We start from the raw sequence: 16,997 nt of genomic DNA on the forward strand, positions 1-16,997 counted from the left end.
CTAATAATCGGCTTTCCGTTATAAGCGTAATCCTGCAGAAATTGTTACATCTCAGCCCTCATCAGGATTTAGAACATCGATTTTGAATAATTTTACCTTCTTACCCTCCATGCTATCGATTTTCGCCCAATTCCTAATTTCACCTTAAAAGCTAAAAATCGAAATTCCACGATTCGATAGTTTAATTCTTACTTTAACTGCAACGTACGTTAACTGCAATCTTGAATAAATTTTAAAAATCCCTCTGCAAGTCATTTAGTAGGTGGAACAATGATAAACTTTTCTTGCCATCAACGTCAATCAACATTATCGGCACCATTTATGCATATCATCAATATGTATATATGGCAAAAGTCCAAAGATATTGGTAGGAAGAGATATCAGAGCGGACGATTCATGCACGACCTTCTCCCCCTCTTTGTCCGCCTGTCTCTCTCTCTCTCTCTCTCTCTCTCTCTCTCTCTCTCTCTCTCTCTCTCTCTCTCTCTCTCTCTCTCTCTCTCTCTCTCTTTCCCTCCCAGCGAGTCGAAATAAAATGCGTCTACTACTGACCTACATTCAATAAAGACTTTTTCGACAACTCATCTCCCTCCTCGACTACTGCGTGCGAAGTATTGCTGCTAGTGGAAGAATGACAAATGACTTTTCCAGCAGGTGAGAGAGATTCAAAGCGCGTGACACTCGAGAAAATCGGTTAATCTTAGCCAGTATCTTTCTTTTTCCCTTCGCTCCTCTTACTCTCCATGTGTGTGTCAATCAGAGAGGAGTTTCTATATAATACGAAAATTATAAATTTAATGATGATATAACAAATTGTATACGTACCAGAATCTATTAATTTCTATTTGTTTCATTTATAAAATACAATTTAATATTGCGTATCAGTGAAACATTATAAATCACTTGAATATTGGAAATTAATCACATAGAAAGCATTCTGAAATCTGAAAAAGAATTTATAAGAGATATAATTGAGTTTGTATGAATCTAAAACGTAATTAATTGTAAATGTCATTGTATAATCATAGAAAAGTTTGGAACAGCTTTTCTTTAAGAAAACTAATCATACATACTCTAAAATTTTTACTTTGATTGCAGAAAATGGTACCATTGAGTAATTTATTAAATGTTTTTACAATTGTTAAAAACATTATCTTAAGAAGAGGAAATTTATTTGATAAATTACGTTAATAAAGAATTGTTTCTTGTATTGAGAAAACATTCCTAGATTTAAGATGTTTATTTTACTGCGTACTCGTTGGTTTTTGTACTTGAAGCAAACAAAAACTATAAATACTAAAGTAAATATTGATAACTATAAACATGGGAGAGGGGGATACTTTAAGATGAGGTTTCTTTAACAAAAATGAATATTGTAAGTTTATAAATTCTCTATTTTAAATTCAAAAATTTATAAAGTCAAATTAAATTATTTCAAATATAGTAAGTGTGAATATAATGAACGAAAAGTTGCACTGCGATGAGTCATCGAGGTGCTAAAGTCACGCGGACGGCTCAAAAGGAAGACCAGACTCGCAGAATGTAACATGTGAAAAAAAGAATACGGTTAACTGAAGTTTAACTTTAACATTAATCAGTCAATCACAATATTTACCTAGATTCTCTACTAGACCTTACTGAATTATAACAGATATTGAGACACTTTGCGTTGAAAGAAATTTACATATAAAGCGCATGCTTAAAAATAAGTTATTTATAGACGAAAAATTATCAATGTGTAGGTATAATTAGACTTTTGGAGATTTTATTACACTTCCCTACTATTGGCCCAGGTAGTTAAAGGTATAAATCGCCCAATGAATTATTTCCACGTTGCATGTTTTAGTCATCTGTCGAGCGCACATGTTGCATCCGCATTTCTTCTTTTGCGTACGTATTGTGACGCGAGAGAGATAACGAGAAAATATTAGTAGGGATTTCCTCGGCTTCGTCCAGCTATCGACATTCACAATGGGCGGCGTGCGCGCGCGCACGGGGAGAAGGGGGAGGGGTCGAAAAGAGAGAGAGAGAGAGAGAGAGCTGCGAATGCTGCAAGTTGCTGATGATGGCCGCGGCTATAGCTGCTACCGTTGTCGCTGCCACTGCTGCTACTGCTGCTGCCGAGGATTCCTGTCGAGCTCCCGATAGTTAGCCCATCGACTCGTCCTTGGCTCACATCGGCCACCTGTGAATATCACGCGATGGTGGGAGAAGCGAAAGAGCTATCAGACGAGCGGCGATGAGATTAGTAGAGAATGAAAGAGGGAAAAAAGAGAGAGGGCGGCTTGGCTAGCTGGTCCAAGAAAAGGTGTGTTGGTGAGCAAGCTCTTGTTCAGAAGCGGACAGTCGCAGTGGCTCTTTCAAGGTCGCTTTTTTAGTGGGTAGTCTTTCGGGTGTTGGAAGTGTTGAAACGCATAGTTGCGACGTCGTCACATGGATGCGCGCTAGCCTGCCCCTCCTACGCGGCAATCCGATCGCGAAAGCTACGAGGGAGATGTAGATTACAGGTTATGCAAAAAGAAAATGCAAAAACAAAAATCAGAATCAGCTGATTTCGGCTACGAACTTCCTCGTTGTCTAGCTTCCTGGGGGAGCATCGGTCCGGGTTCCTGAGTATAAGAGTGTGTGTGCGGGAGTGTAAGGGTGGTGCGCATCAGTCGGACGGGTCCTGAGAGGTCATAATTCGCGAGGTCTTGAAGCGGTAACTAGGTGTATGTGAGTTAGTGGGATCAGCTGATTGGTTAGTCACGTCCTCTGAGCGAAAAGGATTTCGTAAGTTAGGAGTTTCGTAGAAAACAGCAGGCGTTTCCGAATATGGAACGACAATATTTGCCAATTACCGAATAGAACGTTTTCAAGCGGACATTTTCAAAAGCTTTGCGCTGTATTTGAACAAATATTGTGTCTAACCATATACGGTATTTATGGTGTTCAGACAAACAAAATGAGAGAAAAACATTAATGTTCTGTCGATTAGTCTTTCACGTACTGTTTATACGTGACAAATTAAAAATAGACTTTCCATTACGTTTTTAAATAAATAAGAACTCGTCCTTTTCATTCTAATATACAGTGTCTGCCAAATCATATTCAATAAGTATCACTTTTTTACACCCGCGATCTATTCTAACTTTCAAAGATAAAATACCAAAGCTAGAAATACTTTCTTCAACCTTGAATTTTCATTCGCTTAAAAATATTTTTTCAAATAAATTCTCTATACTCCACTCGCTTAGCAACAGCAAAAGGCATGTATGGAAAAGAAAATGTCATTGTTGTATAATCAACTAGCATTTGCTGAACCACGAATAAATGAGGATAACTGGACTAGAATTTATGGACCCGGCAGCTTGAATTTCCGCATTCGGAACGATCAATTCTCAAAGTAAATATTTCACACGAATAATTATTATTTTTTTTATTTCGCTGCACTCCACTAAAGTTCATGGCGCAAAATAAAGTTTCACTTGAGTACTTTTCTTCGAACCTCGATTTTCTTATTGGAAAGTAAAATGACTGCACATAGAATAAACCAAGAAAAAAAACCCTGTCCCCACTAATAAAAATTTTCGCTTTTCGAAAACATACAAAATGACGGAAGAGAGAGAGAGAGAGAGAGAGAGAGAGAGAGAGAGAGTACTAGTGCAAAATCAGTAAATTTCTTTCGCTCATTTCTCGTTTAATATATCTTCGTCTTCTTAGAAGTGACAGAACATAAGGAAAAGACATACACACGCACTTATATACCAGAAGGCTTCCTAACAAGTAGCGATGAAGCAAAGTGTCATGTGGGCATTGAGCCAAACGGTTCGTTTAAGACCTCAAGGATGTCTTCATTGTTGCGCCTCATTTTTTTCCTTCTCGTATTGGAAACGTTAAATTATTTAGAGCGTATACGCGGCAGAGGATTTTATTTGTATCAAAAAAATTGCTGTTTTCGCAAGGTTGATGCGTTTGAATGTTTCATCCGCTCGTCTGTTTCTTCTGTTTCATCGCTGCCAACACTCAAAATGTATATACCCAAGGCTTTATCGATGACGTGCTGGTGTTTTTTCTGGCTATCTATTGTTCTTGTAGAGATACATTTTGTTGAAATTTGCAGAATGCAATTGTTTGATTGATGCAATACTTTCTACGTTTCAATCACACTTTATAATCAGAATGGCAACTACTTCGATTCCCAAAAGAGGAATCTAAGAAACCGAAGAACACTGCTGTACTCCTTTCCATTTTACCCGCAGACCAAAAAAGAAAAATAAAGAGGAAAACTTCATTTGAAGAAAGAGACAGAGAGAGAGAGAGAGAGAGAGAGAGAGAGAGAGAGAGAGAGAGAGAGAGAGAGAGAGAGAGAGAGAGGAAGGCAGCCGCAGATTGATAATTAAAAGAAGCAACGCTTTTGCTACAGCAGGTGTGTTCACTAATATAACAAGAATCGATCGCGACGACGACGATGCTCGTTTCATGCAGCAAAGAAGCGCGTCCAAAAAGAAATCAAATATTTTTAACTCTTTTGAGGATGGAGGTCAAGTCACATAAAGTAACTCCACAAAACATTCAACAGCCTGGTTTAATACCGACGACAAAAGCAGAAGGGACGGCTGCCCCTCAAGAGCAACGTTTTTTGTACTTTCGATCTATTTATCCTCCGTGTGTTCTACCTCATTCGACTTGCGAAGCAGAGAAGCGAAGAAGATCGGAGACTTTCTGCTGCGGTTTTATAACTGCATGACATGTAGTTTGTTGATCACAATACAAACTTCTTTGCTTGGTTGGGTACTTGCTATTAATCCACATTTAAAAACTTGATTATTTTAATTTTCAACACGCATTAGAAACATCAGGAAATTTTATCAAATTATACAATGGGCATTTTGTATTGATTTATTTGTTTTTTGCGCATTCAAAAATATTTCGATACAACTAGGAACTTTCATTTCACCAGCAATTTAGAAAAGTTTCAAAGCATAAGAAGTATAAGAAAAAATTAAAATAGAATAAAAACTTAAGAAAATCAGGTGTGAAATTTCCACTATGACTAGTAGATGGAACTATCATCATATCAACGTGTTTTAGTTCGTGAATAAAACAATGAACGCGAATGAACTCAGTCTACGTTATCATTGTAAATTCATAATTAGCTTCCACAAGACTCGAGATACTCCAAGAAAGCGAACAATGTACTGACAATGCAGTAAGTTCTTCGCAACGAAAATCATAATTGATAAACAATTAGTCCATGTAGCAGATGTACACAGTGAAGATTCCTGGAAGGGGGGAGCAGCTAATTCCTTTCAGCTGCTAAGCATTCAATTTTATTAAATCATTTCACCCTGTACAAATACACACGAGAGAAGGGGACGGGCAGAAAAATACTCGGGCAAAGATGTCGATTAGTTTCTTTCTATTAGTCTTCCCTTATACACATAAAAATAAGTTTTACAGGGCGGAACACAGCAGCTTGTGTGCTTCATCAGTTAAACTAGTCTAATTGATTTTCAACGAGAACAGTAGATTTTGCGATGCATAAAAAAATTGAAATAACGTGAAAAGTTTTCGATAAAAAATTTGTAAATTATTAAAAAGCAAACAGATAAATGAATCGTGAAAACGTGTCGACTACGATAACGTATCGGCTTGAACAACGTTACATTTTTCACTTGCAAATTCGTTTATCATACCGTGTCAATGAAAATCCAAAATAAAAAAATAACAAGTAAAAACGAAAGCGACGCAAAAACAAAACAAATGATTTTCCTCGTTTGCTCTTCCTGAATACAAATCGTGATATAAGCTATTAATTCATATCTTAAAAGCAATAAAAATAACGTGGAAAGTACAGGTTCAAATCGACCTTGTCATACTCACCCCTCGAATCTCCATGAGCCAAGGAAATGAACTTGAATTTTCGAGCATTGCGTGACTGAAAATTTTTGCTCATCGAAAACTTCTCCCCTTGGCAATTATCATGAAAGAGAGTATAGATCGAGTGAGAAAAGCGCAGGTCAAGGTGTACACGAGTAGTGCGCGCCTACAATATCTGCATGAAGCCCCCGCTATCAAGGTGACTGGCTTTAATCCACTTCTCCGAAGCTCGTTTCCCTTTTTATATCTCCGGCTGTTTATTCCACCTCTCACCCATTAGCTGCAATGTCACGTATACGCGCCAATCGTTTCCTGCACTCGCTGCACGCGTGTCGATGCGTTTACGAGGTACATCAAACAAGGATTCAGAAAGTGTTTTGTTTTTTATTGCGATTTCATGAACTGTAGACTGCGAGCAAATTAATCTGAGCACTTGAGTTAATTAAAAAAAATTATTTTCGTACGACTTTGCTCCGTGGCAAGTGGTTTAATTTGCAAAATAGGTATTGGCGTAAAACTTTACTATTCAAATTCGTTGTAATAATTCCTTTCTATATACTATCGACCTAATATGATTCTTTTCCGCACTTTAATTTAAGTTTTACCTTTGGCGTTATCGAATTCAGTTTTCCGTGTTTCTGTTGTCGTTACAACTTTACAAATGGCCTGGAAAAACGAGGTCGCGTGTCTTTATTTTCCGAGTAAAATTGGCTGCGAGCGATGCCACGTGACCTACTTTCTTGAAGTACACATAGATTGAAAATTGATAGGCGACACAAGATTATTGTCGGATTCATTAATTACGATTCGCTTGTAAGTAAAAATTACAGATCGTTCGTCACACATGTGCCGTGATATTATTTTCATATTAAAACGAATTAATTTGCAGCTACTATTTAATCTGCAACAAAAGAGATCGATAAGCTTGTGCAATTAGTGCGTTGCTGAATATTTCATCTCGGCAGGCGGTCTGATCAAGATTGCGCGCGCAACGTAAATTGCGACACTATACCTATAATTTTATTTTTCTACACTGTCGCCAAGGCAACTCGACAACAAAGCACTCTGCAATCTCCACTATTTTCCAATGCCACAAACGATGTAACAAAAGAATGCCGGGCAGTGTAGTGTTTCATCACACGGCGATAACAAAATTTTAGCGGCGCGCGCGCGAGTTGTAGTAAATTATCAAATTCCCACAGAGTATTACACAAAAGTCCGTTGAAAGGAAAAATGATCAAAGGTGATATCGTATCGATAAATTGCTTTCTCGATCGAGAGCAAAAAACGAGGAACCGTATGTAGTGTCCTAAACCAACGTAGCCGGGATTTAAAAAGGAAAAAAAATTGCGGTGATTTTTCATCGTTCCGATGCACTTTCGAGGTCACTTTGAATGCGTTGGATTTATTTTTATCTGCTCACACGAATGGGTTGGCTTGATGGTACTGCTGCGTAGACGACCTTTCTTTGGGCGCATGTGGCTGACCACATTCACATTTGTTCTACTTTTATAAAATGCTATAGATTCTGTAGTGAACGAGTTGCTTATAATACTAGTCTATATTTGAGTATTTTATTATCGATTTGCAACTTATACAAACAGTGTGTTCTAGTGCGACATCCTTGAACGCTTATCGAATAATAACATAATACGTCTCATTGATTTTCACATTATTCACGAACGAAATGTCTACAAAAATATAAATCATAGCTTTTTCCAGTACTAAAGGCTGAAACTACTAAAGGATGAGCAACGATACTTCAAACGCGGAAAGAGAGCTCGATGAAAACCTCTCGCAATTTGTCGTCTCGCAAAAAAAAGAAGCGTTACAACAAACCACATATGCGTGCGTGGGTCGGAACGGATATTATGTGAATTATATGCAACAGCCACTTTTCTCTCACCCACTGTACAATTTCATGCTCGGGCTATTTCCGAATACTCGAGGTCTGTTATTTTAATTTCCCGAGTACTCGTGCACCGACTATACGTTTCTTTTTTCATTTCTGATAGTCTCTATCAAGGTTGCGCACTCGTGCATTCTTCAAAAATTGAATTATAATGCAATTTGCTTGTACGCGTAACAACGCAACCCGTCGAATTGAATCATTGTTAAAAATGTCGCAGGGCTGTTGCATTGGATTTCATAACGTGGTCAATAAACATGTTACACAAGATATGCCGTGAAACGATGACCGCATAATTTTTGCATGATAAACGATAAAAGATAAGTTGTTAACAAGTGTTACCTCTAAGAGTACCACTATTTTTCATAACATGCAGGCCTGGCGCGTTATATGTGAAATGATATTAAAGAAACTGCTTGCGCGATGAATGCTTCGTACGTCATTCATTTTTGACGTAAATAAACTCGCACATCAGTTATCCTTGCTCATAGTTTGTTAAAGTTTGCATTGATATCAAGCCAGAACAACTACAGAAGTTATTTACAGGTAGACCGCACAAAAAAGCTTCGGAATTAACAATTTATACATCTTCATCATAAAACTTTTCGAGATACGAATAAATTAAAGATTCAACGCTCGAGGGTGAATGTAGGGTAGTAACAACAAAAATCTATCGTAAAGTCATACAAATAGCATTCTAAGGCTTAGCAAGTTTCCGAGACAATAACCAATAGCCACAATTCGAACTCCGTGTGAGGGCCAAGTGTAGGAATTAATAAAGTGCTGGGGGTAGCTCCGGTACTCGTTCTCTCGCTCCATTGTCAAGTTTGTAAAGACGAAAAGCGTTGACTCCATTGTACCATGCCGTGTGCTTATACCTTGGATCTATTCGATAATAGAATTCCAAAAGAGATGTAAACTTTTTCCAGCCGGTTCGGCATTTTATGATTTAGCCTTTTACCGCATCGAATTTGATTTTAAAGTAAAAACATAAAAACCCCAGTCATAAACGAGGAAAAGCCTGAACTAAACTTCTACAAACTAATACTACGCAGAGGGAAATCGCACTAATGCTTTACAAGCGCAAGATGTAGCTAGACTAACTAACTAAACTAAAGATGGCTATCAAGATACCTCGCACTAGCTGCTCGCCCTGACCACCGCCGGTGCGAGGTAATGTTCATTGGGGCTCGTTTTCCGCTCACAGTTAGCCCCGCCCTTTGATTTTTCCGCTTTTTCTCTCGCGCTTGCTCATCTCGCTTACTTTAGCCTATCGGACTAGAGCAGTCTTTTTGCTGACTATCCGTACTTGGGTGATCCACGATATCCAGAAACGTCCTTCTCGAGGGATCTAATAGCCTCCTAGAACCCAACTCTAGGAACTAGGGGCGTCACGGCCACGATAGTGCCTGTGCGCTCGTGAACGTTTCAAGTGTTGAGCTTCGAGAGACAGAGACGAATTAATCGTTTCATTATTAGTATATAGATGCGCACGTATACATTTATAACAATATTTTCGGATCATCGCGTTACGAAAGTACAATAGCAGCTACGTGTTTTTACGATTTAGGGTGTCCTTGTCGTACAACTTTCGCTACCTGCGCTAAACGCGTTCTTGTTTGTTCGCTCACGTTCACAAAAATCTTTCTTATTAATCGCCATCTATTTATTTTCGATTCAATTTTATGGTCTTATTTTCTACGCTTGGAACAAATAGTATTTAGGTTATTCCATCTCTCGATCAACGGACCGCGAGATTTGCATAAATGCCGCTCGAGCTTTCTTGATTACCTTGATATTTTTTAGGCAGGAAAACTAAAGTACTCTCATACAGCTTGCTGCATTTATTCTTTCATTCCCGAAGCTGCAATCAGAGAGTTAATTCCAATTGTATAATTGAGGTTGGTACTCAACTCAACGATATAGTGATCTACTTATAAATGCTTACATGCTTATGTGTCAATTGAGCGTTACGTAAATTTCGCGATTGGTGTGATACATTCTGAGCTGCGCAGGCTGCTTAACGATAATGGATTAGAAAGAAAATTTTTCAAAGTGTTTTGAAGACATTCGTTGGTTGTCCACAGGCACAGCTATTGAAAAGTTATGCGAGTGTGCAATGGAGGAGTGTCTGACGGATCGGGAGGCAGTGGTAAGGGCAGCCAAATGCCTGCTAGGCGCAGTCACGCGAGTTTTACTACTAGCAGATATAACGGTGGTGAAACAACTACTCATGGCCAAGGACAAGGTAGCACGCAGTTTGGGTAGACTCGAGAGTGTATCCAACTTCACCGAATTCGTCAAGGCATTCAGTCAATTCGGAGCCGAGATGGTCGAATTGGCTCACATGACGGGTGATCGACAGGTTAATTTTGCTTTGCTTTCATTACTAATGAAATTAATCAACTATGACTACTTTCGCAGTCGAATGCTTGATACTTTAGAACAATCTCATTTCACATCGGACGCTATATATAAAAACATTTGCAATCGATTATGCTACTTCCAATGTTATTTACCGCAGATTGTTTATGTTTTACAATGGACGATGACAAAAAATAACTCGCAATGTCATCAAAGACAGGATTCAATCGATGAACTACAAAAGCGTTTTTTTAAGATAAATTAATTATCTTGAATTGTTGCAAGTTGGTGCACGTATAGGTAATACTTCGAAAGAAATAAAAGACACGATCGTGCGACCTTTACAAGACTTCCATCCCCGTAGATTACACTAATGACTTTTTCGAAGGCGTCGTGAAGACTGCTCAGAATTTTAATTACAGGCTATTAGTTCTTATTAAAAACAATATCGTTGTGGAACTTGGCCGTGCAAGACAAGTCCGTTTTATCGAGTTCACAAATTGTCAAGCAACAGCTTTTCTATAGGTCGCTCAATGACGAAACAATAAACATGAAAAAATATTCCAGAACGACTTGAAAGACGAAAGGCGGCGGGCACAAATGGCAGCAGCGCGTCAAGTACTAGAGCGTAGTACGATGATGTTACTGACATCGAGCAAGGCATGTTTAAGGCACCCAGACTGCGCGACAGCCAAGGAGAATCGTGATACCGTATTCTGTCAGATGAGGCGAGCCATGGATCTCATTCATTACGTCGTCAAGGACGGTGTACTTGACTGTAGCGGATCCGATTACTTGAATTCGCAAGTAAGCCTCTTTCTATCAAACACAAGAAACTTAATTGTATTTATAGTTTATATCATGTTATGTTAGACGGAGGTTTCAAAGCACGTGAACAGCAGCAAATCTAATTCACTATTGAATCGAATCATTCTTACTGCACAAAATCAAATCAATTGCGTTTTTCTAAGCAATGCGGAATTTAAGTTTTTTCAAGATTTAACATTTTAGATATAAGTAACTCATGTTATAAACTTATTAATTTCTTAAATTGAAGAAACATTGGTTAAAATGATAACGTTATTTTTTATGAAATCTAATTTTATAATTATTATTTTAAGTATTTTTTTTTAATTTATGAGCCAATTGAGAATTGTGTTACCGAAAAAAGTCCTTGACAAAATTAAGATTTATGAATGATAATTTAAGAACATTAAGTTTCAGAGACACTCCTTTTCTCGAACATATTGCACTGTTATTCGAAGAAAAATGTATTTCTCCATTAAATAGTTTTTTTTACTATGAATAACGTTTTCTAAAACTCACCAACTTGTGTAAAAGATAGGATGAAATAAAAGGTATCTTGTCGATTGGTCATTGACGCAGAGCCCCCAACAGGAGGACTGGGATAGCAGCACGGTGTTCTCAGCACTGAAGCAGTTCGAGCGTCTAGTAGAATCGACTCGAGTGACATTGCTAAGTGCCGGTTGCCGTGAGACACTGACATCGGCGCTGGACGTCGTTGTCGAACGTACCCAAGACTTCACCGACAGTGCTTACACGAGTCACGAGCATCGCGAGAACATACTTCTACTCTGCGACAGAGCTAAACTCGAACTCAATACACTGCTGCGCATTGGCAATAGTATGGTAAGCTGTCTTTTCTTTAAAAAAAAAAGCAGTTGTTCGCACTTTCAACTTTGTTCTTTGCTTCGTAGAACTTTGACTCGAGTACGGGAGCGTCCCCGAATTCCGAGTTGGATCAAGCGGTTCTTGGTGTTCTGCGAGCAACGCGTGATCTTAGACATCAGTTATGTCAAACGACGATGGAGCAAGCTGGCGACTTAAATCAAGTGACCAAAGCTGGTCAAGAACTAGTCTCGACTATTCGTAATTTCGCGCTGACCAGTGACATGGAGAGGCTACAGGAGTGCAGCGATCGCTTTCACGAATACATCGAGCACATACTCGAAGTGCGCTCTTTTTCGCTAATCAGCCCGGTATCAACTTGCTGATTGTCTTATTTGTTCGGCAGGTTTGCAAATTATTGAGGCACATCGCACTCACAGAGTCTTTGCAAGTATCCGCAAAATTCACAGAAATTAATCTCCGGATATATGGACCTCAAGTCGTCACAGCTGCGCACACGTTGTCGAGGCACCCCACGAGTAAAATTGCCATTGAAAATCTCGAAGGTTGGCTCAATACTCTTTTCCTTTTCTTTACTTCGAGCGATAGAGATAAACTTTCCTTTTCTTCTTTTCGGTATTTTAGTATTTGCAGATATGTGGCAATGGTTAATGTCGGACGTGACGACGGTGGCAAAAGACGTTCTCGAGTTATGTCAGAATCGACCTGAAAAGCAAGTATACATGTCTCTCCCGCGACCAGGGGTAAGTTCAAGCTGTCACCTCACCTTTTCTTCGAGACTTAACCTTTGAAACTCTGCTGGCAACAGAAGCACGGTACAACAAGCAAACCTTTGAAACCAGTAAGATTAGATAGCGAGGAGCAGGCGAAAATTGCCAAAGCCGGCCTCGAGATGAAACGCATAACTTCGGAGATGGAAGCCGAGACGGAAAAATGGCAAGAGAACGGTAGCGCATTGGAGGAGAACAACGATATCGTTAAAAGAGCGAAAAATATGTCTTCGATGGCGTTCTCCATGTATCAATTTACGCGTGGCGAGGGCGCGCTCAAGACAACCCAAGATTTGTTCACCCAAGCCGAATACTTCGCCGAGGAGGCAAACAGATTGTACAAAGTTGTGAGACAATTCAGCTATCAGGTACATCAGCTTGATCGCCAATTTTGCTCATTTAGCACTCCAATTAACTGGAATTGTTCTGAATCATCTCTCTCTCTTTCTCTCCCCCCCCTCTCTCTCTCTTACTCTCTCTTACTCTCTCAATTATTCTCTCTAACTCTATTCTATCTTTCTTATCCATTGTTTACCAATTATATATTGGACTTGACCATCCCAATACTCGTGCTATTGGATACTTCATTGCTGTTGGACTATCATTTCTATCTATTTCTTTTTTTCATATTTTTTTGGTCTTCAATACTATTTCTGCGCACAAGTTACATCCAAGCTTCTTCATTCTTTTTTTCGGTCTCTCTTTCACACACGCTACGTGCAACGTCAAAGACAAGACTATGCTCACTCAAATATAGCACTATTTTACCTATTCACTTTGCTCACAAAAAACTGGATGAAGCTTATGCGCAATGAAAGTTAGCTTTAGAAAACACGTTGAAATATATAAAAAAACACGTTTACTGCCCTTTATGCGAAACATCCTAGTTAGGCTAAATAAGATATAGCTGTCTAATTAATTTGAAACGCCACCTATCAGTCTTTCTATTATCACCATTTAACTATTTCTTTTTCGAGAGATCAGTGCTAACCTGTACATTTCTGTATTATAATAACCGCTCTTTCGATTGACCCTCGCTCTTGAATGCCTCCATCCAGGTAACTTTTTCTATCTTTACTTTAGATCCATTGGTTGTTTATCATTCTCTATTTGTTCATTATTTTTCATACAAAAATCTTCACCTCGCCTGTAATAATACATCATATCTTTTTTTATCCAACTATTTTTCTTATCTTTTTGCCATGTAGTAGCAGTCATTAAATTAGTTGTATTTCAACAAATGTAAGCATTCTTTTTTTTGGATCAACAGTATTTATGTCGAAAATGTGTAATCTATCTATAAAAATATAAATCGAGATCACACGATTCAAAATTGAATTTGAACAATTAATTAATCAGCGTGTGATCTTGGATAGTATATCAAAGTAATAAATTTTTCAAATAAAATACAATATGATGTGCATCTCTAAGTATTAACGTACATACTATCATAACTATTTAAAAAAAAAACATGTTTTTTCTGTGTACGATAGTAAGGTGTGTTTTAGATGCTACGGGAATGCTTCCGTCTGAGGACGACGTCTATGTGCATTGTGGTCCCCTTCTCTCCTTCCACTAACTGGGGCATGAACATATAAATAAATAAATAAATATATGTGTGTGTGTGTATATATAATACATATATATATATACAAACACACATACATATATATAATAAAACGTGTCCCAAAAGAAAGTTTTTGCTAGCTTCTCAGAAAGCTAATGTATCTCTTTTGATAAACTCTGATTTGTACATGAAATATAGTGTAACTAAACGAAACATTTTTATACAAGTACTATCTGTTGAAATATTAAATGACAATAAAGTAAAATATGTTACGTTTGATAATTCGCAAAGCTGGCAAAAGCATCAAGGTCTGTACTGTATCACTGTCACTCACATTATCACTCTTTTAATACTATACTTCTATCTTATCTTTTTTCTTTTTCTTTGATTTATTATTATACTTCTATATTATTGCATTGTATTTAATTAGGAAAGATAAAACTCTAGATGACTAAATGCGCGTATGCAGACAACTGCAAATAGAAAGAATGTTAATTTTAGTTGATCTACAAAGTTGAAAACTCTGTCAGAAATGTGTGCATGCGCGCAGATGATTAGTTTGATTTCACGGTTATATATACGATCGTTAAATTTAGATTCAGACATAGCATAAATACATGCATATTCTATTACAAAATTTTCAAAGATAAATGCCAAATTAATAATACATAATACCAGATCGCTAAACAAGCACACTGCTCGAGCTTCATTTTTTTCGGAAAATAAGTATATACTTATTTTTAAATAAGAAAAAATTGTGTAGCTGTCGAGTACCTAAAATTAACACTCGAATTATTGTTTAGCGATACGATAAACCCCATGCAGCGAATGCATCTAATGTAGATTTGGTGTGTTGGGCGCAGGTGCCGGGTGGGCCACACAAAAAAGAACTGCTGGAAAATCTGGATCGCGTGCCGACGTATGTCCAGCAGCTGCAGTTCACCGTGAAAAATCCCACCGTCGGAAAAGCAGCCACATTCATCAAGGTCGACAATGTTATACAAGAGACGAAAAATCTCATGAACGTTATATCGAAAGTTGTGACCACGTGCTTCGTCTGCGCCACAAAGGTGAGTTTCATTGTATGGTATACTGGCAATGTTATTGTACTTAACATACGCCCTGTATTGATATTGAGATAGATTACATATATGGATTTTTATTAGTAGTGAAATTGGAGTATACGCGAAAGACGATAACTCAATTAACAAACAATATGCTAATCATTCTTGTTACGATTATTATGAAAAACATCTGTACGAGAAGTTCATGACAGATGTAACAGAGTTGGCTGATGGATGCCTGTATTCATAACATTGAATCGTAGATGTGTCGCGATAGCACCACCCTATTTAGATCATGTCTATCAAATTATCTAATCGGAGTATCACGAGTCGCTTGTATACTCGTGTTATTCATATCACATTAATGTCGTTAACTAACTTTTGAACATTCAATAAATCTCGTCTTTGGCGGTATCAGAAACAAAAATAAAGAAAAGAACTATTCTAATTGTATTCTTATAGCATTCATTCACTCTGTTATTTATTATATATATTTTCTGATATGATTCGTTGTTGTTCGATGACAAAAATGAAAATAATGCACCATCACACTCGTAGCACAATGTGAGCATGCCGCAGTACATGGAGATGAACCCACCAACGCCACCCGGCCAAGGAGAAGAGGATTGTCTGTATCCAATAAGTCCACAATTGATACCACACGCGAGACCATACGTACAGCCACATCCACTGACTCCCGAACAATTGTATGCCATATTTCGTCCACCGCCACCCGATCCATTGCCATTACTTAATGAATTACTGGTCAATCAATTGAATTTCAATCATTACAATAATACACTACCAGCGATTTCTCGTATGCGACAACGGCATAAGGTTTTTCCAGCAGTAGCTACTTTATCAAGGAACATGACGACCGAGGATGCATTGCATTACCTGCATAATCAACAATTGCCACCGCAACTTTATCAGATTAGACACTCGAGATGACAATCGGCCATGGGGCTGCTGCTGTGCTGCCTCGACTCTCTACTGTCATACGCGCACAAGCATATCACCACCACGCTATCACTTCTATCACTTCTTCTTCTTCTTCTACTTCTACTTCTACTTCTACTCTCCTCCTCTTCTTCTTCTTCTTGTTCTTCTTGTTCTTCTTCTTCTGCTACTCTTGCATCGTTAGAGTAAACACGCGGTGACGTACCAGGTGCGGCTTTTATGGCTTTATCTCTCTTTTCTATATACTGCTTTTTACACTTCCATCATCACGCACACATACCCTTTTTCCTTAGAGGAATAACGACTATGACTTTTGCCTCGGGCATCACCTTGTTGGCTTCTTTTGGATTAGATACAATATTATTATAGGTAAAATAGTATGTTCCAGAGCTCGATTTTTGTCGTGATTTTTTGTGCGTTGTATGCTCCGACTAATCAACTAATGTGTAGATGCTAATACGTGTCCTTTGTGTATAACATGCCTATTGATTGATATTTTCAGTGAATCGTGCAGATATTCTATAACTATGTAAAACTATGTTTTTCTCAACAATGTTGAATATATTGCTTCCACTGAGTTAATGGATTTTTCAAATGTATATTGTCGAGAAAAACACAATTGGACTAAGCATATATTGGTAAGGTTGACTGATTTAAAAGTTTTTCTGATTTGATTTTTGAAGTTTTTTCTAGATCTCTCACCAGCACTAACTTAATTGTTTACTCTCACAGCAACTGTACTTATGTTATTGTTAAGAATTAATATTTATGAAGTTACAGGTTGTCGTGGATAAAAGATTTTATCTACAACCTGTATCTTCGTTTCTTAATAGAATAAAATTTCACATCCT

At 37.9% G+C, this 16,997-nt stretch overlaps 2 protein-coding genes across 5 annotated transcripts in view; both read left to right on the plus strand.

Annotated features, from left to right (window-relative positions):
- LOC131673386 (alpha-catulin) overlaps positions 1-16,997 on the plus strand; it is a 93,872-nt gene that overhangs the window by 71,771 nt on the left and 5,104 nt on the right. Inside the window, exons 3-10 of one of the 4 annotated variants that reach the window (XM_058951322.1) lie at positions 9,859-10,136; positions 10,703-10,942; positions 11,522-11,785; positions 11,854-12,108; positions 12,171-12,330; positions 12,410-12,528; positions 12,594-12,923; positions 14,986-15,192. In XM_058951322.1, coding sequence (XP_058807305.1) covers positions 9,859-10,136; positions 10,703-10,942; positions 11,522-11,785; positions 11,854-12,108; positions 12,171-12,330; positions 12,410-12,528; positions 12,594-12,923; positions 14,986-15,192 — 1,853 coding nt within the window. Of the gene's footprint in view, positions 1-9,594; positions 9,673-9,858; positions 10,137-10,702; positions 10,943-11,521; positions 11,786-11,853; positions 12,109-12,170; positions 12,331-12,409; positions 12,529-12,593; positions 14,212-14,985; positions 15,193-16,997 lie in introns of those variants that run through there. The other 3 variants (XM_058951323.1, XM_058951321.1, XM_058951320.1) reach the window with 3 other exon arrangements.
- On the plus strand, positions 15,217-16,857 carry LOC131673387 (uncharacterized). The gene has a single exon (XM_058951324.1). The coding sequence runs from the start codon at positions 15,757-15,759 to the stop codon at positions 16,135-16,137; it is 381 nt and encodes a 126-aa protein (XP_058807307.1). The 5' UTR covers positions 15,217-15,756; the 3' UTR covers positions 16,138-16,857.

This window comes from Phymastichus coffea, unplaced genomic scaffold, assembly GCF_024137745.1.
Source record: "Phymastichus coffea isolate CEN01 unplaced genomic scaffold, Cenicafe_Pcof_1.1 PCOF00175, whole genome shotgun sequence".
In the NCBI taxonomy this organism is placed as follows: domain Eukaryota; kingdom Metazoa; phylum Arthropoda; class Insecta; order Hymenoptera; family Eulophidae; genus Phymastichus; species Phymastichus coffea.